General features: G+C 40.4%; 2 protein-coding genes across 19 annotated transcripts in view; one reads left to right on the top strand and one right to left on the bottom strand.

Annotated features, from left to right (window-relative positions):
- The window catches only part of MBTD1 (mbt domain containing 1), a 70,168-nt gene extending 52,679 nt beyond the window's left edge, over positions 1–17,489 (top strand). For 11 of the 17 annotated variants that reach the window (XM_042449467.1, XM_042449460.1, XM_042449458.1 and 8 more), the window contains one exon: positions 13,252–17,489. In XM_042449467.1, the coding sequence (XP_042305401.1) occupies positions 13,252–13,370 (119 nt within the window). In that variant the 3' untranslated portion in view covers positions 13,371–17,489. Of the gene's footprint in view, positions 1–8,950; positions 10,620–13,251 lie in introns of those variants that run through there. The other 6 variants (XM_042449472.1, XM_042449470.1, XM_042449463.1 and 3 more) reach the window with 2 other exon arrangements.
- Positions 17,490–20,466: 2,977 nt separating this feature from the next.
- On the bottom strand, positions 20,467–26,897 carry LOC121922737 (nucleoside diphosphate kinase). 2 transcript variants are annotated; one of them, XM_042452487.1, is made up of 5 exons: positions 26,736–26,896; positions 23,895–24,030; positions 22,733–22,834; positions 21,678–21,790; positions 20,467–20,748 (listed from the first exon to the last, which is right to left on the bottom strand). In XM_042452487.1, the coding sequence occupies exons 1-5, from the start codon at positions 26,870–26,872 to the stop codon at positions 20,631–20,633; spliced, it is 606 nt and encodes a 201-aa protein (XP_042308421.1). In that variant the 5' UTR covers positions 26,873–26,896; the 3' UTR covers positions 20,467–20,630. The 2 variants fall into 2 exon arrangements, with proteins under 2 accessions (XP_042308421.1, XP_042308422.1); XM_042452488.1 differs by lacking the exon at positions 20,467–20,748 and adding an exon at positions 21,565–21,580 and having other exon boundaries at positions 21,624–21,790; positions 26,736–26,897.
- Positions 26,898–27,185: the final 288 nt, after the last annotated feature.

Here is a 27,185-nt window from a genome sequence, read left to right as displayed (position 1 = left end):
CATTGAATTAACCATAAGTGTTCAGTCCCTGCTTTTTATGCTGTTTCAGAACTCAAATTCTTTTCAAAATAAAAAGCAAGAGATGCTTTTAGTGAAAAGAGGCTCAGTAGATTTCATTCACTATTAGCTTAAGTCTAGACATGATATCCAAAAAGAAGATTAATGATTGCAGTCCTCCTTACTAGCAGGAAAGTGCTTTTAGAAGATTTTTTTAAAATATCAAAGCTTAGTATATTTTTATGCGTTCAAATATTTATTATTATTTTTTTTAAAAATGAAAATAAATGAGAAATAGATCTATTCTCATATTAAATTATAGTTTAAATTTGTTTATCTCTCCAATAGCCATGCTTGACAAACTGAACCAAAGAAAAATATCTCCAAGTAGCACTCCAGGATTGAGCATCATTTAAGATTGATAGAAACTGTGTAAGCCTGATAGAAATCTCTTAAATGAGATAATTGGATGGTACACTGTACTCTCAAAGTATTTAGTGTATATATGTAGTATACTCATCTAGTAGTCTAAAAATTTATTTCCAAAAATTGACCCCAAAATGTCAGGTCGACTTATTTACGAGTCACTATGGTAATGTGATAGCAGCTCTTTCAGAGTTACCCATGCAGTGCAGAGAGGAGTTTATTTCTCTCTGGAGCAAAGCAGAAAGAGTCCTGGGTGATTGATTGGTATTACTGTTTGTTTAAGAGTCTTCTCCTGCCCTGCACAGCTGGCTGAAATGAAAGCTGAACTGCTGAAGCAAAACGCCTCAATGAAAGACATTCTTGCCATATGCACACATACACACATTGAAGGAGCCTCCAAGTTTTACCCTCGACCTATCCACATGTCATGGCAAAATCTATAATTTTGGCCCCAAAACCTGGCCTCAGCTTACACATGAGGTTGACTTATAGTTGAGCATATATAGTACTTATTTTTCTTTACTTAAATAAATCAAATTAAGAGCCCACCTGGTGTAGTAGTGATGCAGTGGCTTTGCAGTTAAGATGCCAACTGATGACCACAGGGTCAGCAGTTCAAGACCCAACTGCCACATGATGAGTCACTAGTCCCAGCTTCTGTCAACCTAGCAGTTCGAAAGCATGTAAAAGTAGATAAATAGGTACCACTTTGATGGGAAGGTAACAGCATACTGTGTGTCTCAGTGTTTAGTCATGACCACAAAACCACGGAGTTGTCTTTGACAATACTGGTTCCCTCAGCTTAGTAACAGAGATGAGCACCGCCCCCTACAGTTAGATATGACTAGACAATAATGTCAAAATGAAACCTTTAACTTTATAGTGTAGTGGTTTGAACATTGGATTATGGCTGAATTTGCACTGCTATCTCACAAAACTCCAAAACACTAAATTCCATAGCATTGAATCATGGCAGTTAAAGTGGTCCAAACTGCATTATTTCTGCAATGCAAATTCAGCCTATGACTCTGAAGGCAGAGTTTGAATCCCTGCTCAGCCATGGAAACCCACTAGATGACCTTGGCAATTCACATTCTCTCAGCCTCAGAGGAAGGCAAAGACAAAATCCCTCTGCAGAAATATTGCTAAGAAGGTCCTGTGGTAGAGTTGCCTTAGGATTGCCATAACGTGGAAATGACTTGAAGGCACACAACAACTCCTTAAATTAAGGCAACCATGATAAAGAATTTCTGCATTTTGTTTTGTTTATATTTTCAGTCTAATATGCAACACCACTTGTGTATGAAAAAATGTCCACTAATGAATATTTACCTCAGTGGTACGCAAACTTTTTACCCTTGGGACTCCCCATTATATCTCCATGTGGACAGTTGTGCCCTCCCTCAACATAGTAAATGAATAAAAATATTTTGTTTATTTAGTGTGCTTTAACTTTATAAGGAAATAACAGTTCAAATTAACCCAACCCATGTAAATTTTACATATAAAAATGTTTGGGAGGAGGGGAAAGATCTCTCCCAAATCTTGAGCCACCCCTTAGCAACTCCCCCCCCCCCAGTGTAGTCCCACCCCACCATTTGAGAACCACTGATTTTGTTTATTACTTTCTGTAGATGCAATAGCACCACATGGAAAAAGGATACAGTCCTTAGACTGCCTTTTGGAAAGTCTGTAGAACTGACCAGGCTTCAAACCTAGAAAACATGCCTAGATTTCCCTTCCTTCTGTATTCCAACTAATGCAGAATTCTGGCATGAGGTTCTTCCTGGACATAAAATAGTTCAGGTTTTGTTGGAAACTTCACAGAATCCATGTTGGATTCTGTCCTGTTCCTAAGAGGTCCTTTGACACCTACAGAATTTACTAGGCCTTGACATGACTATGTAATGTATATCAGTGATGATGCTGGTGTTACCCAGCACATAAAACAAGCTGTATGACATTATTAGGCCCCAGAGAGCACTCCAGATAGGAATAGGGATGCCATAACCCGGCGGCCCCCGTGACAATCACGCTTTTGGGGGGCCCCTCACGGTCACAGCCCGGTTTGGGGGCCCCCCACGCCTTGTTCCCGGTTCGGGGTCCGCTCCTCCGCGCACGGCTGTGCGCCACTCTCCCCACCTGGCGCACTGGCGTAGCCTAGAGAGCAGCTCTTTAAAACATCTGCCACTCAGAGCTATTATATACCAAGTGAGCCCACTTGGTATATATACCCTCAGGAAGCCTTACTTTCCAGGTTACAGTGAGAAAAGAAAAAAAGGCCATAAATCGTTCATGTTGTCTGGGAGTTTAATTGCCTCATCTTTTAAATGTAAACCGCGTCAGTATTCTTGTCATTCTTTATCACAGTATCGTTTTTGAGCCCTAAACACCTTTAATTGTAATATGCAAATTTATCCCGAAGCTGACCAATGGGAAAGAAGCAATCAGCCCTCCGCTTGGGTTGGTTTTCAATGGCTTGGTAAAGGAAGAGCTTTTGCCTTGCTTGTAAATAGGAAGGGCTTTGGGGTAGCAAAGGCTGCAGAAATAGTTTGACTCCCCCTTAAACATCCATGGCTCAGTGCTATAGGATTCTGGGAAGTGTAGTTTCTTGTGGCACCAGAGCTCTTTTGACAAAAGGAGCCTGAATAATCCACAGAGGAGGCGTTGCCTGGGAGCTGCGGTGGAAGAGAGGAGGCTGCTCCGGATGGTCCTGGCACTTCCCTTGGCTCCCTCCCTCCCTCTGCCTCCTCCTCTCGGAGCAGCCCCACAGCCAAGCTCATTCACACTCCCAGGCTTTTCTCTCCCCCCCCCCCTCTGCACTTTGAGACCCCTTTAACTGCCAAAGCTCAATGCTCTGGAATTCTGGTGTCTGAGGCATTTGGCCTTCTCTGTCAGAGAGCTCTGGTGCCACAATAGACTACAATTCCCAGGATTCCCCAGCACTGAGCAGTCTCAAACTGGACCATTTCCTCAGTGTGGATGCACCTGGGGAGGAATTCTGGGCACTGCAGTTCAACTAAGTTTGGAGAGTTATGGGACTCCCTGTCAGAGATAGCTCTGGGGCCACAATGTACTACAATTCCCAGCATTCCCCAGCACTAACCCAGGACAGTTAAGTCACTCTCAAACTGGATTATTTCCTCAGTGTGGATGCAGCTTTGGTGAGGAACTCTGGGCATTTCACTCCAGCATTGTTTTATTTCTGCAGTGCATTTTGGATTAGAGACAGGGTGACCAGGCATCCTCCTACTTTTCCAGGACATGTCCTCTTCTGTCAAATTTCAAAATGTCCTCCATTTGGATCATGGCTAAGAAGCATGGATTTATAACTACATGAGTGTTTTTAGCTTTTATTTTTGACCATGTCCTACATTTTTTTGCTTGGGTGCCCTACATTTTGGGGTGAGGGCATTGGTCACCTTGGTCAGATAGCTTTCCAGGGGTTTAACTGCCATTCTGCTGTGGTGCTGGAACAAACCACCATTCCCAGAATTCCATAGCATTCAGCTGAGGCAGTTAAAGTGGTCTCAAACCAGATGATTTCTCCAGTGTAGATGCAGCCCAAACCTTTTGCCTCTCTTATGTCTGAGATTTCAAAGCCCAGCCCTGGCACCACAACAAACTACAAATCCCAGGATTCCATAGGATGGAGTGATGAGTGAAAGCAGTGTGCAGCAGCCTAAGTTTGCTTAATGCAGTTCTTAACATGGTGCACCTCTTGCCTACAGAGTCTCCCAGGCCCCAGCGGGGCCCTAGAGTCCTCGAGGGGCTTGGGAGAGGCTGTCTCCCAGGCCCAGCGAGGCCTTGGAGGTGGTTTAAAAATGTAGGACCTTTTTTTTTTTGGTTAATTTCCTGGCCAGGAAATTTTTTAAAAAATGTCCTACATTTTAAGCCTTGTCCGACATTTTTTCCCAGTTTTGAGGTCCCCCGGGATGGCAACCCTAATTTATATTAACATTTTAAAAAAAATCATCAATTTTATTGCATGTCCTCCATTTTGTATAAAACGTGCCCTACATTTGAAAATATTGTCCTACATTTGTCCTACATTTGTCCCGGTTTGGAGGTCCTGACTTATGGCAACCCTAGATAGGAATGCAGTGACTCAAGTGGTTAAGAAACTGACTCTGTTGATTGCAAGATCCGGCAGGTTGGCAGTTCAAGGCCTGGATGCCTCATCATGGGGTGAGCTCCCATCACTAGTCCCAGCTTCTGCCAACCTAGCAGTTCTGAAGCATTCAAATGCAAGGTACCACTCTGGTGGGAAGGTAAACAGCGTTCTGTGTAATCATGCTGGCCACATGATCACAGAAGTTTGATGACGCTGGCTCTTCGGCTTAGTAACGGAGATGAGCACCGCCCCTACGGTCAGACATGACTTGACAACCTTGTCAATGGGGAATACCTTTACCTTTATTTAGTACACCACATACACGGCAAGAAAGATCCAATTTGCACCATGCAGCAAATTCCAGTGTGACATGGTGGCCACTAACCAGTGAGTAAATATGGATTCTGCAAAATTACTTCTGCCAGAAGAATAGGTTGAGAAAGACAGGAGACCCTAGGAAAACCTGTGCCCAGATTGGAACATGTTTAATTTATCCTTCTTATCCAGTTCCAGCTTTGCCTATCCTTGCTTCTTGGGTTGTTCTAGCTATTGGAGCATATGTATACTAGAGTTGCTGGCAAGAGAGAATGCTCCAACTCTGGCTGAAGGCTTCACATCCTGAACTGCAATTAGCTGTATTTTCTGTTGAAGAACTATGCACTGTTCAAAACAGTCAAGATGCTAAATCCAGCTCATTGCACATCCCCATCTTTCTGCCATTCCAACATCTCTACAGGTGCATTACGCAGTGCTTATTCACCTTGCTAGTTTAAGAACTTATATGTATTTCCTGAAATTGTTAAATTTTGTTTGCATTTCCAATGTTAAGAAAGGTAAAACTTGTATTTCAGCCGTGCAGATGTGAAGCCTTCAAGGCAACCTTTCTTGGGAAAATGGTCTATTGAAGAACATGTGATATCTCTAAACCAAGCTTACTGTATATACTCATGTATAAGTCTAGAAATGTAGGTTAAAAATTGACCCAAAAAACCTGAGTTGAATTATCCATGGTTCAATGTAAGTACTGTATTTTAATGCATATGGTGAAAGGCAAGAATTTAATCTGTCCTGGAAGCACTGACCTCCTTCTACTCTCTCAGCCATCCAGCCATCAGTGTGTGCACAAATAGTTATGTCTGCTGGAATTTTGTAAGTTCTTTGGCATTGTTTTCCTTTACTTCATCCTTTACATCCTTCATTACATGTGCCTAAGTTTTACCCTCGACTTGTCCATGGGTCATATCAAAATCCAGAATTTTGGCCCAAAAACTTGCCCTCAATTTATATATGAGGTCGACTTATAGTCAAGTATATACAGTATTTTAAATATATATTTTTCTTAATGAGTATGATTTCTCTTGGAAATATAATGGTGCCTCACCTTGCCCTGAATATCTAGGGTAGTGGATAAAACTGGTGCAGCAGCAGCTCATTGAATTTCTGAGGACTTGGAAGAAATACACTTGCTTCCTTTCTTGTTACGTTTATGCAAATTAATTAAGGTCCAAAAGACACTGCAGAAATAATCGAGTTTGAGACTGCTTTAACTGCCCTGGCTTAAAACCTTTTGTGTCAGAGAGCTTTGGTGCCCCCATAAATTATACAGTCGGCCCTTCTTATATACTGACTTTTTATACACGGATTCAAGCGTACACAGTTTGAAAATGTTCCAAAAAAGTATACATTTCAAATATCAAACCTTGATTTTCCATTTTTATAAGGGACACCATTTTGCTATGTCATTACATTTAATGGGACTTGAGCATACACAGATTTTGTTATCCACAGGGTATCTTGCAAACAAACCCCAGCGTATAACAAGGGTCCACTGTAATTACCAGGATTCCATAGTATTGAGCCTTGGCAGTTAAAGTGGTATCAAACTCTTTTATTTCTGCAGTGTGTTTTGGATATAAGGTAGCAGCTTAAATAGAATTCCTTGTATTTACACTATATAGTGAAGCCAGATTTGCTCATTCAAGATGATTCTTTATTTTGGGGCAAACTTCTCTCTGGTCATTCTGAAGAACTATATTTATGAATCATTTTGGAAGACCAGAAAACACTTACTTCACAGAAATGAAGTGAATCCTCTGTAGTTTCTGTCAATAATCTCTTAGGGTAATTCTTTGCATTACCTGCTTCAAATTGTTTATTCATATCAGAGATCCAATTTGAATGTTTACTGTCAAGAATAGATGTAGTTTCTAAGCTTAAAGCTGCCTGCTATTTTAATTACATATTTTAGTGTATACTGTATGCATTTCAGAAACAACCATATAAGAAGACTAATCAATTTCTTAGAAATGCTATTAGCAGTGCTATCTTTGCATATATGATGAACGTCCTATTCTAACAAGACATGTGAAAGCTTTGATTGTGTAAATCTGAACTTGATTTTTTAAAAAAATCTAATTATGTATTATACAGAGCACAAAAAACACTTTCCTAATATTAAGGACTGACCCCCTCCCAGAAAAAAAGGAAAGCAAATTTTACACCCTTGATTTCTATTAGATGGACTTGTTTCACATAACTATGCCTGCCAGCTCCATTTATTCATTGTAATTGTATTAATAATACTCCATTTTTCTTAGGAGCTCAAACTGTAATGTGCAGGCTTCCCAACTCGTCTCATGTCAGGGGACTGATCAGACCCAGGTGGCCTTGTCCTGTGCCTTTAGACCACACCCATTATGTCAGTAAAGTGCAGATGTCAGTGATGCAGAACCAACATAGATGTATATCTTGGGCTGGCACTCTTTTGGGCTTCCTCTTGACAACTAAATTGCAACATAGTTCTTTAACCATCCTAAGAGGTTACCAGCATACTATGAAATCCTGTGTACAAGTGAGCCATAGGGATTGCTCTTACAAATACAGCTTCTCTAAAAAATAGTATGATGGTGAAAAAGCTTCCACTGTTAAATTGCTACATCCCCCTCCTCTGCCCCCCCCCCCAGCTATAAAGGGCACTAGCCCAGTTTTTTACAGTGAATGTAGTAAGCTTAAGAGGAGGTCCCCTTGGCAAAATAGGTTTAACTGAAATGTGTTGAACAGTTTATCTGGAATAAGGTTTAAGTGTAGAATAAAATAATGAGTATGAACAACAGGACTTAATATGGGTGTTATTTCCAAGCAGTAATTAACATCTGTAACTGTGCTCCAAAACACACGGTAGAAATAACCCAGTTTGTTTTTAGTGCCCTGGCTCTGTGCTGGGGAATTCTGGAAACTGTAGTTTTGGGACACTTTTAGCCTACTCTGTCAGAGAGCTCTGGTGCTACAATAAACTACAATTCCCATGATTCTGTAGCACTGAGCCAAGGCAGTTAAAGCGGTTTCAAACTGGATTATTTCTGCAGTGTGTTTTAGACTTGAGTCTGTTATTGTCTTCATTTCCCTGATGGCCTCCAACTGTTACTATACTTTTAAAAGAGGAAATGCTTCTCTTCCCCTAGTAGTAATTCCACTCTATATGTAGTTTAAGAGAAACAAAACGTTTCAAAGTTCTTGTTTATTGAGTTTTTGCACAAAAGCCTGCCCTTTACTAATCTTAATCTTTCATCAAAACAGCTTCCTTATCTTTGTTGCTAATAGTCATCAATATGCAGCCTCAGTGTCCTTGAAATATTTGGCAAACTTGGGATTTGCAAGATGGACCTTTACCACACCAAGCTGAAGTTATAAATGTTCCTATTGGTTAAAATGGGCCTGACAGAGAGTGACACCTAAATGTATTTTTCTGGCCAATCTGCCTTCAGAATTTCCTCTGTAAACTGGGATTTAAGGAAGAATCTAAAAGACAGAAGATGCTAAAAAGATTGAGGCCCTAGACCACAGTTCAGAGTTGTTATATCCATTTCCACAGTTGCAGTTGTAGTGTGCAGTTAGTGTGTTAGTCATTAGTCTTTTGGGAAGTAAAGCCATGTTGGCATGCTAGTCATATGACTCATTGTAGCCCTGAAATCCAACTACCACCTGCATCAAATTTGGGTGGAGTAAAGTCTGGGACAGATAGGATATGAAGCTTGCACTCTTGTTTTCTTTTCTGAAGAAAAGCCTCAGCAGTTCAGGTTGATTAGCCTGTATTTTATCATTTATGATGCTCCTTCCCCTTTTCTCTCTGTGTAGATGATTTGTGACTTTAAAGCCTGTTGTAGAGTGGATATATACCTACACAGGTGGATTACACACTTGCACAGTCGGCAAGGATGTTGCATTTCTGTACTGTCTTTAGCAAACAAAATTGAAAAAGCAAGGTTCTTCAATATGTGATAACTGTAGGAAATATACAGGTGTTTTAGAGATAAAAATAGCACTGGATAAATATTAGGTTTGTAATTTGTAGAATATGTATAATCTAGCATGTAATTTTTAATCCCTAAATTTTTTTTCCAAAATTTTGTTTAGCAGAGGAATGTGTGTCAGCAAGGAAGATGATATAGAAAGACCGAAGTCAAGTGGCCTGTATGTTTTAGTAAGGTTCCAAGTAGCAACTGATTATACTTTTGAAACGATAAAGCAGACTCTTGTGTTTTTAAAAGACGTTGATACAGATATTAATAGTGGAAGCTGCAATACTGGATCAAAGCAAAGATCAGCTGAACTTGCCATCGTATCGTCCAAAGTAATGCAAGTCTAGAAGGATACAGCAATTACAGGATAAACTGCTCCCACATTCCCTTCTTTCTGACCATGGCTGTTGGTTATTTTTATTCATCTTTTAGTTACTTGATCACCAGTCATTTGAGACTACATTAAAACAGATTCCTTTGTACTCTTTTGTGCTTTTTATTTATCAATATTGTGTTTTGTTGCTCTGGTCCCTTAATATCAATATATAATGTTCAGGCAGCTGTTGATGGCCATGTGTTATATCACAATTTTAAACAGTAGAGGGCCTCATTTTTTAAAAAACTGTCTGAATTAGGTTTGGGTTTGTTTTTTTTTCTGTATCAGATAGAACCCATTTTCCATTACATGTTATGTTTTGATAGCTTGCTCCTACAGCAATTAATGGTGAGATCATTTTAGGTTACATATGTTGGTGTAGCCTCTAGTTATGCTGGCATATGTACTTTGAGGGTGTTGGGGAAGGAGGTATTGGATACCTCTTTAAAGCTCCTTCTCTGGGTGTGCAATTTAGCGGGATCTTAAAGCCAGAGTGTCTCTTCCCAGCCATTGCTTGGCTACAGGGAAGTACATGGGTATGTTCTAGCTGTACCAGAGTACATGGGAAAGAAGGAGCAAACTAAGGCTCATAGTAGCAGTAGGTTCTTCTTTCCCCAAATGTTCATGGGCAGCTGAAACATGGCCAGGCTCATCTCCACAGTTGATCAGTAGCCAGGGGAGATGGAAGTGTGCCCAGGAGCCCTCCACCCCAGCTGTTGTGCATCTGGCAAAGAAGCAAAGAAGAAGGGGTAGCCACCATTTCTGGATGATGGTGTCAGAATGGAAGCAGAGATTCATGCTTTGCCAGCATGGATAATGGATCTTCTCTAGTATATACTTCCATAAACAGCCGTTCTCAAAATAAATGTATTGGAGTATAGAATTGCTGATGTCAAATATCAGTGATTATGTGACTTCTTGAAAGCACTGCTTACTGTTCATTTGCATATTGATTAAACATTATTTTTAATGGGTTCTCTTGTTGCAGTGTTATAATATAGACACCAAAATTTCCTATAAAGCTAAATGTCGAGTAAACCATTAAGACAGAAATAAACATTTTGCCATTTCTGTAGAAACAGAACTTATGTACATTTTGACACAGAAAAGGGCTTTCATCCATGTAGGGCAGCAATTTAAAATGCCTAGGATTTTTCCTCTGATGGATTATTACTTGGTCTTCCCAAGGGCATTTTCTCAGCTGATCTAAAAGTTAACCTTTTAAAATGTGAATTGCTTATTGAAGATATATTGTAATGGTGAAAAGAGGTTTGTTTAAATATCTACATCTAATATTAATCCTGCCCTTAGACAAGTAATACACTGGGGAAATAGCATTAGCAAATACATTTCTTTACCACTTATCAGTGCACTTAAGCATTACTTAAACAATGTGAAGTCGAAGGCTTTCATGGCTGGCATCTATAGTTTTTTATGGGTTTTTCGGGCTATGTGGCCATGTTCTAGATGAGTTTCTTCCTGATGTTTCGCCAGCATCTTTGAAGATGCCAGCCACAGATGCCGGCAAAACGTCGGGAAGAAACTCTTCTAGAACATGGCCACATAGCCCGAAAAACCCACAAAAAACTCCCTAAACAGTTTACAATGTGTAAGCTAATTGTCCCCAACAAGCTGGGTACTCATTCTAGCAACTTTGGAAGGATGCAAGCCTGAAAGTCTGAGCCCCTAGCTGGTCTTGAATTCACAGTGAGTGGCTGCAGTACAGGCATTTAACCACCATGCCACCAGGGCTCTTCCCTGGAAAAGCTAGAGGAGAACCAGTGGATTTGATCCAGACTAGAACTCAGTGGAGGTCTACTGGCAATAGGAGACAGAGGTATTTCTCCAGTGTCCTCATTCCATTAGCAACCCCCAGTACTACCTCCTTTGCTGCTTCCAGAGGTGCTGCACGGGTGAGAATCATGCAGTCCCTCAGAGGTTGTACATTGGTTCAGTGGCTAGGAATGAGCTTAAGCAACTCTTGTAGAGCCAGATGGTTTTCATTCCTTATGAAGAAGGCCCTGGGTTTGAATTTCTGTCAGAAATTAAATGAAGTGGTGTACCACCCCCACCCCCACACAATATTTGGAGTTAACCTTTTACAATACTATAAAATACACATAATCTGGCAAGGGTATCCTGGGTGGAACCAGTGTTCTATATAACCATCTTTTGCCTGTTCTGGGTTGTCCTTGGTGTAAAAAAAAGTCCTTATGCCCTACCTAGCACTACACCTATAACCATCCATATGTAATTGAATCTGTGGAAACACCAGTTTCATGATTCCAGTATTCCATATACAAGTTGCAGGATCTGGGCTAGTGGAGAAGAAGTGTTGCTGTAATAAACCTTAAGACTTGGCCTGTCCTATTTTGGAACAATTTACTTTGTGCCTACATAAGGCACATTTCATTTGTAACTAATAAAATTTTATGTAGCCATGGAGAAAATACATGATTTTGGAATAGGTTATGGGATAGGAGATATTGTATGTTTATGAGAGAGGGACAAGTCTTTTATTGCTTACTTCAGTTAACAAAGTGGCTGACAAACAAAGTTTTTTAATGGTCACCCAGCCCCACTTTTCTTCCTTGTTTTTTGTTTTGCTGGAAGCTTTTAGCAGCATGGGGAGGACAATAACAAAGAGTTGAAGAAACACTAAGACTTTGTTTATGGTAGCATGTCTGCAATAAAATCTTGAACTGGGAAAGAATGGGATTCTGCTCTAGCCGATTATACTGTAGCTGTGTGTGTCTGCTTGCAGCTGTCAACATGAATAGCAACTGCCACCAGGATCCCTTACTGATCATACATGAATAGTAATGAAACAGGAAAGGAAATAGCACCTAAACCTGTGAAAGGGAAGCTGCCTCACCAGCAGCCTCTCCACCACCCCCACCCTCGCCAGCATGTTAAGGATGCATAGATCTGTAAATTTGGTCACCAAAATGGAAATTGTAAGAAAATTGGAAGTTGATGAAAGAAAACAAAATCCATCACTAGATGTGTTTAGGGAGAAACCATTGAGTGATCTCTAGAAGGCTTAACATGTTTACTTGTGTAACAAGTTTAACAGGTTTACTTATGCAAAATTAATTCACCTGATTGTTTATTTTCATATATTTGTTAGTTTTGGACAAAATGTTTGCAGAAACATGTTGAACTGCTGAACCTATCTCTATTCTTTCTATGTTATTTCTGCCTCTGGTACTCAATTTTTTTGTTCAAGAATTAATGGCCAGGAACACATCTACTTTGTTAACTGATGTATACCTGTATATTTTTCTTTAGAAACTGTAGTTATTAAAGAGAACTAGCATGGTGTAGTGGCTTGAGTGCTGGACTCGGACTCTGAAAGTCCCAGGTTCAAATCCCTGCTTGGCCATGGAGAACTACTAAGTGACCTTGGCAAGCCACACTCTTTGAGTCTCAGAGGAAGGCAATGGCAAACTAGACTGAACATGGCCACATAGCCCGAAAAACCCACAAAAAACTACAGACTGAATAAATCTTGCCAAGAAAGCCCTATGACAGGTTCATCATACAGTCACCTTATGTTGGAAATGACTTGAAGGAACAAAACAAAATATGTTAAAGCAGCAATTTTTTGCACCCTTACCTGAGCCTTAGCCCATTTTAAATCAAAAATGACTTTTCAACTCGATGTGTATAGGATTATACTGTAAAATACAGGATTAATTCTACTTTTTTACAAAGTTAGAAAATACTAATAATTGTTAATCAAAATCTTTGTATCCTCATGCCTTCTTTTCCTTTTACCCTGTATTTTTATTTTCCTAGTCATATTTTCCAGTTCACTCCATCAGTTTAGTGCATTGCATTATAGGCACACAATCTAAATATTTGCTTCTCAGTGTTACATTTGGAACTTGTAGCTCTTGTTTACTCACAAAAGTAACAACAGACATTGGAGTCTTTCTTAAAGTTTCAGTGTCTGAAATGAAAGAAAATGTGTTACCACCCACAGTGTCTTCAAAGGTTCACCAGTGTTTGTTTTTAACCACCTTTTTCATGTTTAGTATCCTCACTGCAGCTGAAGGAGGAGTTGCTAGATGGAGAGGAGTACACTTTTCTTCAAGGAGCATCTGATCAGGAAAGCAATGGATCAGCCAGCTACTACATCAAACAAGAACCCTAAGCACCAGTCGGGGTAGGATGGTACAAAGAAAGAGCCTTGCTTCAGGCTGAATTTCTCATTCTGATGATAACAGTTTGATGACTTCTACTTAAGGGCACTTTGCTAACTGCAGAAAAGATTTCAATTCAGAATTTTTTGGAGGATGAGGAAACTATTTTAGTGGGAAAGAAGATTTTTTCAATTTATTAAAAAGTTGACACTTGTGTTGTATTTGAAGCTTTTAAAAGAATTTTTGTAATATTTTCAAGTTCAGATTTATTGTGCATTGTTTAAAAATGAGATTCTAATTTTTTGGTAAAATTTAAAAGCTTAATTATAGTAGGATTGCAGGAAACCCTTTGAAGAAGGTGAGATGGTATAGTCGAAAACACGAACTGTTTGCAATGAGTGAACCTTCTGGTACAAGCTGGGAGATTCTGAATTTTAAAGTTACACTAGTCATACCCTGTCTTTTTCACAGTTACATCACAAGACTCGAGTTTTAGAGTGGTGAATACATATCAAAATAAGTTGGGAGAACAGAATCTGAAATGCATGTCTCCAGGAGGTAGCAACGTAACTGATAAGAGCCTGCTTAAGCTTCTGGATAACCAAGCTTTGGTCCATCTAGCTGAAGGTCATTGGCTCATGGACTGGATACAAGTGTTCATCAGATTTTGAAGTCTTGGATGATCAGCAAAGTTTTAATTAGAGTGGTGATCAGATGGACATGACTTTGGGACATTTTTCCTTGTTCAAGGAAAGGGAGATAGACTCAAATGTCCCCCCACCAAGATGATAGTCTTGATTTCAAAGGTGTTGCTACTGAAGAGGTAACAGCAGAAGAGAAAGACAGAAGTCTGCTCTGCTTTGGGACACAGCATTCGTCTTCCCTAAGCTTGTTATGAATTAAGCTAGCTTGCCTCAAGATGGCTTGGGTCCTGCTTTTGGCATTATATTTTCTGTGATTTGGCTGCTGTTGCTGTTGTCAAGCAAAATGTTTTCACAAGTCTGTAATGACTGGAGTGATGAATTCCCTAGAATCTTTCCAAGAGAGTTACATCTATGTGGATATTAACAGATGGCTTCATTCACAGAATTTAATATGCTGACATTTCCACTCTGCAGTGTTGTGACAGGATGATGTGTGTCAAAGAGTTTTGCTTTTACCAGTAAGGTTCATTAACTAAACTCTCAGGAATTAACTGCTTATGTTCTCTAACTGCTTCTGGGTATAGTAAGTTATCCTTAGAGAAGTGTAACTCAAATTCTTGACTCTTTAAGGTAGGATTTAGAAGAAATTAATCCTGTAGACCAGCCTCTACACTCTTTAAGGCTTTATGACAAGCAACTTGCAAAGCCCCAGAAACAATTGTTTTGGCATATAAAGGTTTGAATTTTTAAAATCGCATAGAAAGTTGAAAACCAGCAATTTTGATTCTTTTCTTGATTATCTTGCTCTATTGTTGGGTACATACCATAGGTGATATGCAAAGGTTTACCACATTCTATGCAAAAGGGGATAATGGTGTAAATTTTTCTAGTAACTACTGGAAGTACATTTTTTCTGTATAGTATAGGAATGTATGAACTGTTTCTAGCCCCCCCCCCTTTTTTTTTTTTTTTTGCCATATAGCTAGGCCATTTTGGACAGTTGCTTCATGTATACATATTTTAAAAACTGAGTATCGGATGTCAAATACTTGTGAATTTAAGTGGCTGTTCCATATTTTTTCTTAAAAGATGATGTTTATGATTCACAGGAGTGGGAAGCGATATGGTCTTGACTAGGCTACCCTTTTCTCTTGGATGGAATGCTCTCCCCTTCTACAAGTGCTGCACTTCTTCAGTTTTAAAAGCAGCTCTTCATGTCAGAAGAGGGCTGCTCTTGGAGAAGGAGAGCAAACAGCACACGCATGAGCATGCAGGTTCACTAGATTACAACCAATGTTTTCAAAAGCTATAGTTGAGGTTGCCTTGAGATCCCTTGGACTGCCTGCCTTCTTCTGAAACATTTTTACTTGAGAATAATATTCCTTTTAAGCCAATGCCTTCCAAAACAAGGATGACCCTTACCATAATAAGACCACTATGTTTAAGGGTAGAATTATCTAAAAGCAAACTTAAGATTCTAGAAAAAATTGTAACTAAAACATGCAGTCCAATATTCTTCCCATATGGAGGCGAGATTCCCTCAGCCTTGCCCACACATAATAAAGGTGATAAATTCCATACATGACTGGCAGGGTCAAGACTGTAGTGCTCAAGGTCCAGCATGTGATACCTGTGTTTGTTAAAGAGTGTTTAATTTCCAAGGACGTAATTAGAAATTGCACAAGTATTTCTTCCGATTACAGTAGGGACCATCTGCATACCTAAATCTTTGCAATGTGAAAAGAGATTCAGAATAAAGCGTACACTAGAGTCCTCTTTTATGAGCAGCAGGCCAGCATGAAAGCTTGGACTTGTGTATAACTTCATTCTCTTATCTTCATAAAATCCAAACTTGAGCTTGAACCATCACAACATACATTCTAGGTGGAGTTGCCCCCTTTTTTCCTGGCATAATGTTGCACCTTGAGCACCTGCCTGATGGGCAGAAATTGAGAAGGTTTCCTCTTCACTGCACATTTTATGCTAAAAAAACTTTATTAAATTTCTGCCAGTCATGCAACTGTAAAAAGGCAGAGAACCTTTCTCAAGATCAAATGTGGCAACCCTCCTTCTACCTCGGTTGAATATGGCAGCTCCTGGAAAATATATATAGCCACACTTAATCTGTGCCATACGTAGCCCAGAAAATTAACGCGAACAAGTCTCTCAAAATATCTTGCCGGAACTTATACACCTGGAATCATGCTTCAGGGTGATAAATCTTGATTTGTGCTATATTGCCAGTCCTCAGGTTTTTGAAGGTAGCTCTGCATATTTATGTCAATTTTGTGGCACTGCCAATCTTTCTAGCTTTGTTCCATTCCTACCTGTGGGTAGGATAGTTAATCCTGATATATGTATGTGCGTATGACAGAAATTTTAAGTATGAAATCTCTCTTTTGTTCTTAAAACCAAGTTCTAATTTAAATGTCATGAAGCTTTCTGGAATGAGCCCTTGTTCTACATTAGTTGCCTCGGTCATTTTCGTTCTCTGTGTTGATTCTAAACAATGTTTATTTGTGGCCTCTTTTAACACAGCAGATGATTGGATGACAGTGAGCTTTCTTAGTACTGGTTCAGTTGCTTTGGTATGCATGCATTTTGGTATTTACTTTAAGAACATTCTCTTTCTATTTTACTGTGAACAAATTAACACAGATCAGGAGGATGCTGGGATGGAAGTTGATCAGGTGGTTGAGGTCTGTACTGATGCTAAGGCCAGCTAATAATTTCAGTATTTGGCATAAGGCAAGATTTAAAATAAACAGAACAAGAAGGCACCACAAAGTGAGCTACATCTTAAGTGCTCCTTCTTTCTACAGCTCAAAATTTTACAGCTACCACTTTTTCATGTTTTACATTTTCTTGCTGAATCTGAGGACAGCAAAAGCAGTTATCAGCTTCTTGTTCTATTGATACTAACACGGGTTTCAGTGTTTGTTTGTTTTTATTGTTGTCATTTTTATGTGAACACCTTCTCCCATCAATATTTCTATTATGGTGCTAATATATTTGATAACAATCCTTTATTGGAAAGGGATTAAAACTGTGATTAAATTGATTTGTTCTTTTTACTTTTCATATTTAAGTAAGGCCTCAACCATTTATAAAAAAAAAAAAGAGGAAAAAAAGCATCAGCTTCTGCTTGGAAAAACTGTTTCAGGGCAGAAGTTTTTAAAAAACATATTGGGTTTTTACATAATTTCTGTATGTATTTGATATATAGATCGATATCTGTATAAAATTAATCTTTTATTTTCTTGGTAACTTGTGTGGTCAAATGGGAGCATTTTAAAACCTCTAATAAAATGTACATAACTCAGTGAAAAATGCTTTTGAAAAAATAATGTTACTTTCATTTTTACCAGACTGCAGATTTTCAAGCATGGATGTGAAAAAAGCATTAAAAATATAACTTTGTGTACAAGATGAAAATAATTCACTAAATTTGCCTTTTTTTACACAGAATAAAATGTTAAAGTAAAACCAGCTATATGGTCTTCTTTTGGTCTGTCTTCAGGAATTTCCTTTTTAAAAACATACTGGAGATTTTCACTTGCCTCTCCCTATCAAGATATTTTTGGGCTTCTAGCTACTGCATTAATTTGGTTTTGGAAAAGCAGGGCTAGGCCAATAGCACACAGAACAGAAACCATGAGCCCAAACAGACAGGCCAAAATAAAGCTGCTTTGGGCCACTTTGGAAGTGTGCTGTTTAAATGATGTATGCGTCCCAAGAGGCCGGAAGCCACGCCAAACCCATGTTCCATTCCTAAGGACTAGAGCACAGCTTTGCCGTAGTATCTGGCCTCTTAAGATGCATGTGTCATTTAAACAGCATACCTCCAAAGTGACCCGAAGCAGCTTTATTTTGGCCTGTCTGTTCAGGCCCTATAACTTTATTTTAGGCAAATTTCTCCCTTACTCTAAACCTAAGGTGGTTAGAAGCCAAATCTATTCATCTTGTCTGGATTCAATTCCATTTGATGAATGAATGCTCATCCAGAGCATGTTAACTCACTCAAGTATTCTCATAGTAAGTACTGTACCTAGTGCTTCAGCTTCTGTTAAGTGAAACACACATGCACACCGCTCAGAAAGATTCCAAAGATCCTTTTCCATACAGGAAAATCAGTAGCAGTAATTAATGTTATAAAAAACAAATATCTATTCTTCAGCCATATTATTATTTTATTGAACCGAAAGTTAAACCTTTGTGGACTGTTGGACAAATTTAGAATGCTATTGGACTAGGACTCTGGAGACCAGGGTTCAAATCCTAGCTAGGCCATGAAAACCCACTGGGTTGCCTTGGGCAAGACACACACACTCGGCCTATGATGATGGCAATGGCAAATCTCATCTGAATAACCTGCCAGGAAAACCCTATGATAGGGTTGCTTCCGGGTTGCCATCAATCAGAAACAAATTGGAAGGCACACAACATTGTTGCAACTACAAAATGGCTACTGTGGGGCCAAGCACAAACATTAAACATACTAATCTAGTTGAACAAAATTTCAACTAGAAATTGCACATATGTACTGTTACAAAATAGCAAGAAGGGAAAATAGTGTATGAACCCCTACAATAAACTGTAGCTGATGTTTGGTATATGCTTTGACAGATCTCTTGTAGAAGAGTGCAGTAATGCAATATGCAGAGACAAAGCCTGGTTAGAAAACAAATCAGCTGAACCTGAAGCATCTGGAGTTGTACCCAAATTTTGTTCAACTAGTTTAATATGTTTCGCTGGTTTGCTGTAAGTGTAATGAAGTCTGGATCCAGACCATGCAGTTCTAAACACAGAAACCTCTTAAGCCATTTAAACGATGTTGAAAACTTTGTCCCTCCTTGTAAACGTTGACCAGCTATTAGTGCCACTAAACCTGATTATAGAAGTTACTCTGCATACCATCAATCAAGAATATTTCCTTTTGTCAAAAACACAAGTTTTTTTGTTTTAATGTCCTTTTTGGATTCTTAGTGAGTATACAGATGGCATACAGTTGAGTCTCAGTGTACACTGTAGTGGCATTCCTGGACTAATGACATAAACTGAGGTGGATATAAAATGAAGGGTATCATTAAGGACTGGGGAATATGGTCTGATGGCACTGAAATAGCCACCAAGTTGGTGATTTCACTAAATATCCACCAATTTTAGAGGTTTAAAGAGGTTTTTGGTACCCATTGTACAAGAGTGTTTGTGTTAGAGCATTACTTTATCAATCTTACTCTGGGCCCCTGCTAGAAAAGCATTTACAGCTCTAAGGTACCAATGTATGCCTTCTGCCTATTTGACAGACAGATACAATAATACTCCTGTCCATCTAAGACTATGTATCTGCAAAACAGGGGAAGTGGAGAATATCAAACATTACCTTTTACATTGTCCTCTATATATCTCCTAGACAAAGGTTTCTTGAATGTATTTTACATTCCCTTTCCGACAGATCTTGCCTTCAGCAGATTTATGTCTTTTAGGCTGGCAACAATGCATTTGTTACTTCTATGATAAGCAAAATTTGGTTTAGCTGCTAGCAAGATTAGAATCAATTTTCTCGATCGGAATGACAGCTAGAACCATTCTAGTTTTATGTTTCTATTATTTTATCATTAATGATGTATTGTTGTTTTTCATTGATGGGCCTCTCTTATTAATTGTACTATGTTGCTTTATTTGTAGTTTTTGTGCCTTGATCTTTTTATACTGTTTTTGTATTTGCTGATTGGATCTATTTTATATTGTTATGGCTTTTAGCTTTTAACAATAAACTTCTGTATGTATGTAAACACCCACCAATTTTAAGAGTTTTAAAGCATAAAAGAGGACACATTTTTATACTAGAGCAAACCCTTTTAGACAGTAAGATTCCATTTGATCACCCTCCACCTAAGCAAGCTGGAGAAATCCCTTCCTGTCATAGCAAAACTCCCATGTTTTCATTTTTTAAACTCTTAGCATCCCTGCCCCCTTCTAAAATGGACACAGGAAATCAATTCTTCCAAGATCCCAGTCATCCCCCCCCCCCCCCCCAACGACCCTCCAGCAATGCCAACATGCCACTTCCTTTCTCCTCTTATGAATTATGGATAACTTTCATTTATTTATTCATTTATTTTAGAAACATCATAAACTGGGACACTGCAAATTGAGACTTGCTTGTAGTACTGCTAGAAAACTTGAGCTTTTGCAGTACAGTGGACCCTTGTTATACGCTGGGGTTTGGTTCCAAGATCCCCCGTGTATAACAAAATCCGTGTATGCTCAAGTCCCATTAAATATAATGACATAGCAAAATGGTGTCCCTAATAAAAAAAGAACATCAAGGTAAATTTATACTTTTTTTGAACATTTTCAAAGCGTGTATGCTTGAATCCGTGTATAAGGGCCAACTGTATTTATTGCAATGCTATGACTTTCATCTGATGACATTTCTAATAAATATTCAGTAGAACTGTTCACATACATCCTTTTCTGTTTATTTAATAAGGAAATACATATGTTACCGATATTTTATTAGTGCCAATAATCACAAAGATAACCGTGATAATTGCTCCCATGTCAGTTGAATGGAATGAGATGCTTCATTGGAAGAAGGCACAATTCATTTTAAGGTCTGTTTTATTCATAAATCCAGTCATGAGCACACAATTTGAAGTCCACAAGTTCTGCAGGCTTGAACCACAGGTTGATCTCTTTCTGAGCACTCTCAACAGAGTCACTGCCATGGATTATATTCCTTCAGAGAAAACGAAGAATTCAGTTATAAGACTTGTATGGAATTAGCTATTTTTTGAGTCTGTAATGGGCTACTCACAGCTAAGCCTACAACACTTGAACTTCTATTTTTTTTATAAGCCTAACTACCCCACATTTTCCAGTTATGACCTAACAATTTCTCAACCACGCACACATTAGACACATCACCTTCAATCAATTAAGAGTAACTGCTTAACTGTAATGGTAGCATAGCTCTTTATATTGCCATTCATATAGAACAGATCTACCATCAAGACCTGAAAGAAAATGAACAGTTGTAAGCATGGCAATCAAAGTAGCCCCGAACAAGCAAATTAGCCTGTCCTGTAACACAAAAGTACAGCATTCTGCTTGAGAAATATGGGTGCTTTACAGACTGCCCAAAAAGGGCGGTCTGCCAGCGCTGTCATTTGCTGCACAGAGGAGCACCAGCGGCCAAACCGCACAACTCCTCCGCGCAACAAAAAGAAGCTGCAAAATGCAGCTTCTTGCGGCACCCTTATGACACCACAAGGTGCCAATGGCGCACTTGCGGTGTCATAACGGTGCTGAGACGTGCAGACGCTAACATCTGCTACGTCAAAATGGCGGCGCCCGTGTAGAACAGGCGCTGCCATTTTGTACGCACTCGGCATGTACTAGGGTTAGGGGCGTCCAAAAAGGATGCCCCTTTCTAACCCTAGTATGTGCCGCGCATGTACTTTCCGCCCGTGTGGAACAGGACGCAGATAGGCTATAGATCTACCATCTCCTTGATGAAGTCTCTTATCCTGTATACTTTCTTTTAAAGAGCTTAAAAACTAGTAATATTTCTATTATTATTATTATTATTATTATTATTATTATTATTATTATTAACAGCAGCTTCTAAATATTATAACATGCAATAAGGTAAATTCTAATACCAACCTGCCCACTTGAATGCAGAAATCACCACGGATAGTGCCAGGTTTAGAATCTGCTGGGTTAGTTTCTCCCAACATGAGCCTGCCTGTCTTCACAACATTGAGCCCTTCCCAAACCTGTAAGAATAAACTTGCTTAGAAAATGTGTATTGCCTGTCAACTTATGGTGATGCCATGAATTTCACAGTGTTTAGGCAAGTATGGCTACCCACAGTATTTTATCAAAAGAAAGAGCTAAAAGTTTTTTGGTGAAAAAGTTAAGACTTTTGAAAACCTAAGGAAGTCCCTGTTAAGCTAATTCAGGCATTTAATACACATGACAACAAAGAAGCTGAGCTCAGAGAAGAGTAAATGTAAAGCCACTAGAGATGCATGACTTGACTTATGGTTGTAGCAGTTAATACTCTGGAACTACTGGTAATTAGGACCAAATGGAGACACTGTTTGTTTGTTTTCCATAAGATACCTGGTTTCTGAAGAAGCATCAACAGCTTCCCTTAGGCTCCAGTCTTCTAAAACACATTTACATCACAGATGTACTGTTAAGTCTCAGAAATTCCTCTATTTGAAGAAGTGAGTAATTACATTGAGATTTCCCTTAAGTTTTTAAAACTTAACCTTTTAACTTGAAATGGGAAAGAAAATGTTGATTTGATTATTCAGGAAGAAGTTTACCATTTAGACTGCCCAACCCTGATAACATTAGATAATACCTACAGAAAAGAATTCAGAATTGAAGGTTGTTCCCCCCCCCAAATAAAGTATATCACCTACACATTTTATTCTACTGCCACAATACAAGAGACAGATTGTTAAGTGAGAGGGAATGGGATTTATGTTCATATTCCAGAAGAAAACTGCAAAATGACTACATTCCTGAGCTGACTCATTGTTCCCTATTTTCTCTTTAATAAAGATTGGTATGGCCATGTGTGATGAGGACTAATGGAAGTTGCAGTTGAAAGAATACCCGAGGACCATATGTTCATGTCCCGTGGTCTAAAGGGAGTAAACCTTAACATCCATAAAGTGGCTGTGAATTCATATATGGATACTTACCATGGCTACTATAGGGCCAGAATTCATGTACTGAACCAGACCAGGGTAGAATGGCCTATCTTTCAGGTCAATGTAATGCTGCTTGAGGAGTTCTTCAGAAGCCTAGAGAGAAACAAAGCACAGCAACAGATTCATACCCTATTCCAGTGATGGCGAACCTATGGCACGCGTGCCAGAGGTGGCACTCAGAGCCCTCTCTGTGGGCACACATGATGTTGCCCTAGCACAGAGTTTGCCAGAGTTTCTTACTAGAAAACCAGAGGGACGTGGCACTTTGCAATAAATGGGGTCTGGGTTGCAGTTTGGGCACTTGATCTGTAAAAGGTTCACCATCACTGCCCTATTCTCAGTTACAAAAAGGAGCTTCTTATTTACCCCAACTTTGAATCCTTCCACAATGTCTGAAAGACTACTATGTCATACTGCAAGTAATAAGATACATATAACTAAACTTACAGTTAGGTTGTGACAAACTGGTACCTTATATTTGGAAAGGCAGCTTCAAGAGATCTAGCAAGGCTATTGCTGAACAGACCACCTGTTGCTTTACCCAGTACAACCTTCATATCACAGTCATACAAGTTTATTTGTACAGTACTGTATTTCACAAGTTGCTTCAAGAAGAAATGGAAAATTACTAGGCAGATCAGTCTGAAGATAAAACTGAATCAGCTGAAAGGCTACACTGTTACTATATCAAAAATAATTAGGACACATTTTTGTCCTCTTATCTACCTTCATATGCGCCAAGTACGTATGTACAATGCTTATGATTTAACATGCAATATAAATCAACTGATACTTAAAAACTGTATGGCCATCAGTACATGTTGAAATATTTCAAACTACATCACAAATAATCAATTTTAAGAATATGCTAAATCATACTGTTTCCTCTTCATATCCACCTTTGATTTTGTGCTATCTCTACAAGCCTCCCATCTTAACTCTCTTCCTCATACAAACATACGTGTGCAAAAATAACTTTTGGGGGGGGGGTAACATGGCAGGACTATATTTATAGGCCTCTATATTGATACAAGACTACTGCCAAGATGCTGTGCATGCAGCCCTGTTTCAAAGAATAGCAAAATTTTTGTGCATATATTCATTAGCTTTTACACACAGAGGTTTGCTGCATGCACATAAAAATGAAACTTACATGCAAAAATTTCATAGCTACCAGACGAAAACCCTTCTGTTCAAATCGTTTGATGATGTCACCTACTAATCCCCGCTGGACTCCATCAGGCTTGATGGCGATGAAGGTGCGCTCTGTGTTTGGAGCCATTATTACACTGCAAGAGAAACACAAAGAGAACCCAGTAAGAGAGCAAGAGCCAGTCAGACCATCTTTACTTTAAAGAAAAGTGACAAAGAGGAACCATCAGCAAGATTGTATATGAAACATATGAAAGAGGTATTATGAAGGAAGGAAGGAAGGGCTGAGTGAACCAAGTATGCTTAAACTGAGGGGAAACATGACATCCCTCTTCAACTAGCTGGAATGGCTGTTACCAAAGGTGACTCTCTGCTGCTCCAGAGAGTATGACCAAATCAAACAGGGAAGTTACAGGGCAGGGGATTTCTCATTTAACGATAGGAGGTTTCTTGTTAGGAGAAAGCCCAATCGTGTTAGATCTTGGCTTTCTATTTGAGTAGAATGTCTCCTCTTGATCTCTGAAGAGTTCCCTGCCTTGCACTGTGGTGCATAGATATGTCCTAGTTTGCTTTTGCCTATGTAGATATGTTACAGTTAGGGGGAAGTCACAAGTCCTCACTATGTGGAGCAACCACCCCTGAAATTGGAGAGCAAAGGAAAGGAGAAAATCTCCTGCTCTCCTCTCCTTTCCTTTCTCTTTCCAGGCCTCCACCATTTCCTTTATGCTGTCCCATCCTTATTCCAGCCTTCTCTTCATTCCCATCATCACCCACAGAACTTGTCTGTCCCCTCTTTTTTCCCAACCTCCACCCCTCCTCTTCCTCCTAACATTCCTTCAAATGAATTGCAGTTTATTGTATTTGGGAGGTAGGTTAGCAGTGAAACCAGTCAGGGAAATGTGCATGAGTCCTAGCAGCTTTGACTTTTCCGGATTTTATTATTCACAGATTTGATTAATAGGTTCTCTCTAGTAATCTCTAGGTCCTCTAGAGTCACTCTGCTGGAAGTTGACCATAAAATCTCACTGGAGGACCTAGAGATTCCTAGAGAAAACGCTTCTCTAGGCTTTTTTGTGGGGTTTTTGGGCTATGTGGCCATGTTCTAGAAGAGTTTCTTACTGACGTTTTGCCAGCATCTGTGGCTGGCATCTTAATAATAATAATAATAATAAGTTTTATTTATAGACTGCTATTCCGCAATGATCATAGTGGTGTACAGTAAAAATTGCAATACAATACAAAAAATTGCAAGGCCTCTCAGAGAATGCTTGCCTGGAAAGGAGCTGGCTATATATATTGTATGACCTGGAAAGGCAGGAGTGATTTGCATGTATGTTGCTAATGGCAGTCCTCAAGGTGCGAGGGTCTGCACAAGAGGATTGATGTCTGCTTGATTAGTGCTCATTGTCTGCTGGGAGATTTCTCATTTGCATTTGCAGTCTCCCAGCAGACAATGAACACTATCAAGCAGACAGTAATCCTCTTGTGCAGACCCTTCTACCCTGAGGACTGCCATTAGCAACAGAGCAATACACACACAAATCACTCCTGCCTTCCCAGGTTCACACAATACAGTCATCCCTCCATACTTGTGGCTTTGGCATTTGCGGCTTTGATTATTCATGGATTTCATTAATATGTTCTCTCTAGGAATCTCTAGGTCCTCCAGTGCAACTCTGTGGTCAACTTTAACTAAAAGTTGCACGGAAAGACCATTTGTAGCTACTCCAGTGCCATTCTATGGTCAGTGTATGTTGGACATTGACCACAGAGTTGCACTGGAGAACCTAGAGATTCCTAGAGAGGTGTCCTCTCAGGTTAAAACAGTGTTTTTGTTATTTGCGGTTTTTCCATATTCACGGAGGTCTTGTTCCCCTAACCCTAGCGATTATGGAGGGACAACTGTATATATACACATGCAAATCCTTTCCTGGCAAGCATTCTCTGAAGATGCCAGCCACAGATGCTGGTGAAACATGAGGAAGAAACTCTGCTAGAACATGGCCACAGAGCCCCAAAAGCCCACAAAAAACTATGGGTGCCGGCCATGAAAGTGTTTGACTTCAGTTCTCTAGGCATTTGTAGGTCCTCCACCACGACTCTATGGATCAGAGAATTGTGCTGGAGGAGCTGGAGACTCTCTCATGCTAAAGCCGCGAGGCTTTGTATCTGCCGTGTTGCCACTTTGAGGGGAGCCCCACTGCTTTCTAACTTCGCATTGAAGAGAGAGAGAGGCCACTGTTATGGGGGAATGTGGCCCCACAGCCTTTGCCCCGCCCGGAGAGGGCTTGGGAGGCAGGGCTTTTGGAGCCTGGCCTCCAGTCCTTCTCCAGCACGAACAGCGAGTAGGGATTTAGGTCCGCGTTGGCTGTCGGCTTCCATTTCGGAGCGGACTACATTATTATTATTGTTGTTGTTATTCTGCTGGTGCTGTTTGTGTCTCCGCAGGGCCCTCGGCCTCCTGCTCCTCCTGCTGCGTCCGGACGTGGCGGAGGGGGCAATCAGCCGGGGCCCTCGGCTTCCTCCTCCTGCTCCGCCGCCATGATGCCTCTCTCTCTCTCTCCCGCGTGGGGCCCGCAGGCAACCCTTCTTGGTCCCAGCTTCCCCGCAGGCTGCCCCCGCCCCACCGGGCCTCCTTCCCCCGAGGGCTCTGTCCCGGGGAGGCCAAGGGCGCCTTGGGACTCGTCTGGAGACAAAAGGCCGGCGCTGTGTATGTCAAGGCTACACACAACAAGGCACTCCCGCTCTCGGCCAGGGCTGCAGTGGCGGAGTCCGCCTGACAGAGGCCCCAGAGGCCCCCTTCCACTCGGCTAACATGGCGGGGCCCTCTCCCTCCCCTCACCTGAGCGAGAGAGAGCGCACTGCGGAGGCGGCCGTCTCCTTCGGGTCCTTCAGGGGAAGAGGCGGAGCCAGGCCCAGAGCCAGGGAAGAAGGAAGGAAGGAAGGAAGGCTCCCTGCCTTCGGCGCCTCCTCCTCCATTTCCCCCGCCCCGCCCCTCCACAGACACAGCAGCAGCAGGGCCCGCGCCACAAGAGGAACGGCCCACTTGCAGACAGAGCCCCCTTTGGCACCGCCTTGGCTCTTTCTGGCCCAGGGCCACATGGGACTCCGCCAAGGGACTTCTGTCAGACACCGAGCCTCCTCCGCAGAGGGACAACACACCGCGAGACGGTCATCCAGGGGTAGCTGTGTCGGCCATTCAGGGATACCTATCAGGGATGCCTTTCTTAGCCCCCCGAAATGCCCAAGAGACTTGTCGCAAGCTTTGGAGCTCCATGGGCTTCTTCGCCAG

The sequence above is a fragment of the Sceloporus undulatus genome, chromosome 2 (genome assembly GCF_019175285.1).
Source record: "Sceloporus undulatus isolate JIND9_A2432 ecotype Alabama chromosome 2, SceUnd_v1.1, whole genome shotgun sequence".
NCBI classification, from domain to species: Eukaryota; Metazoa; Chordata; class Lepidosauria; order Squamata; family Phrynosomatidae; genus Sceloporus; species Sceloporus undulatus.
Note: the sequence above shows the minus strand (reverse complement) of the source record. Positions and strands in the feature narration are given on the sequence as shown.

Coding starts and splice junctions, on each gene's coding strand:
- LOC121922737 (XM_042452487.1), bottom strand. CDS start 26,872: ATGGAGGAGGAGGCGCCGAAGGCAGGGAGCCTTCCTTCCTTCCTTCCT. Junction 24,031..26,735: donor GTGCGCTCTCTCTCGCTCAG/GTGAGGGGAGGG, acceptor TTTCTCTTGCAG/TGTAATAATGGCTCCAAACA. Junction 20,749..21,677: donor TTCTGCATTCAAGTGGGCAG/GTTGGTATTAGA, acceptor TTTTCTCTGAAG/GAATATAATCCATGGCAGTG.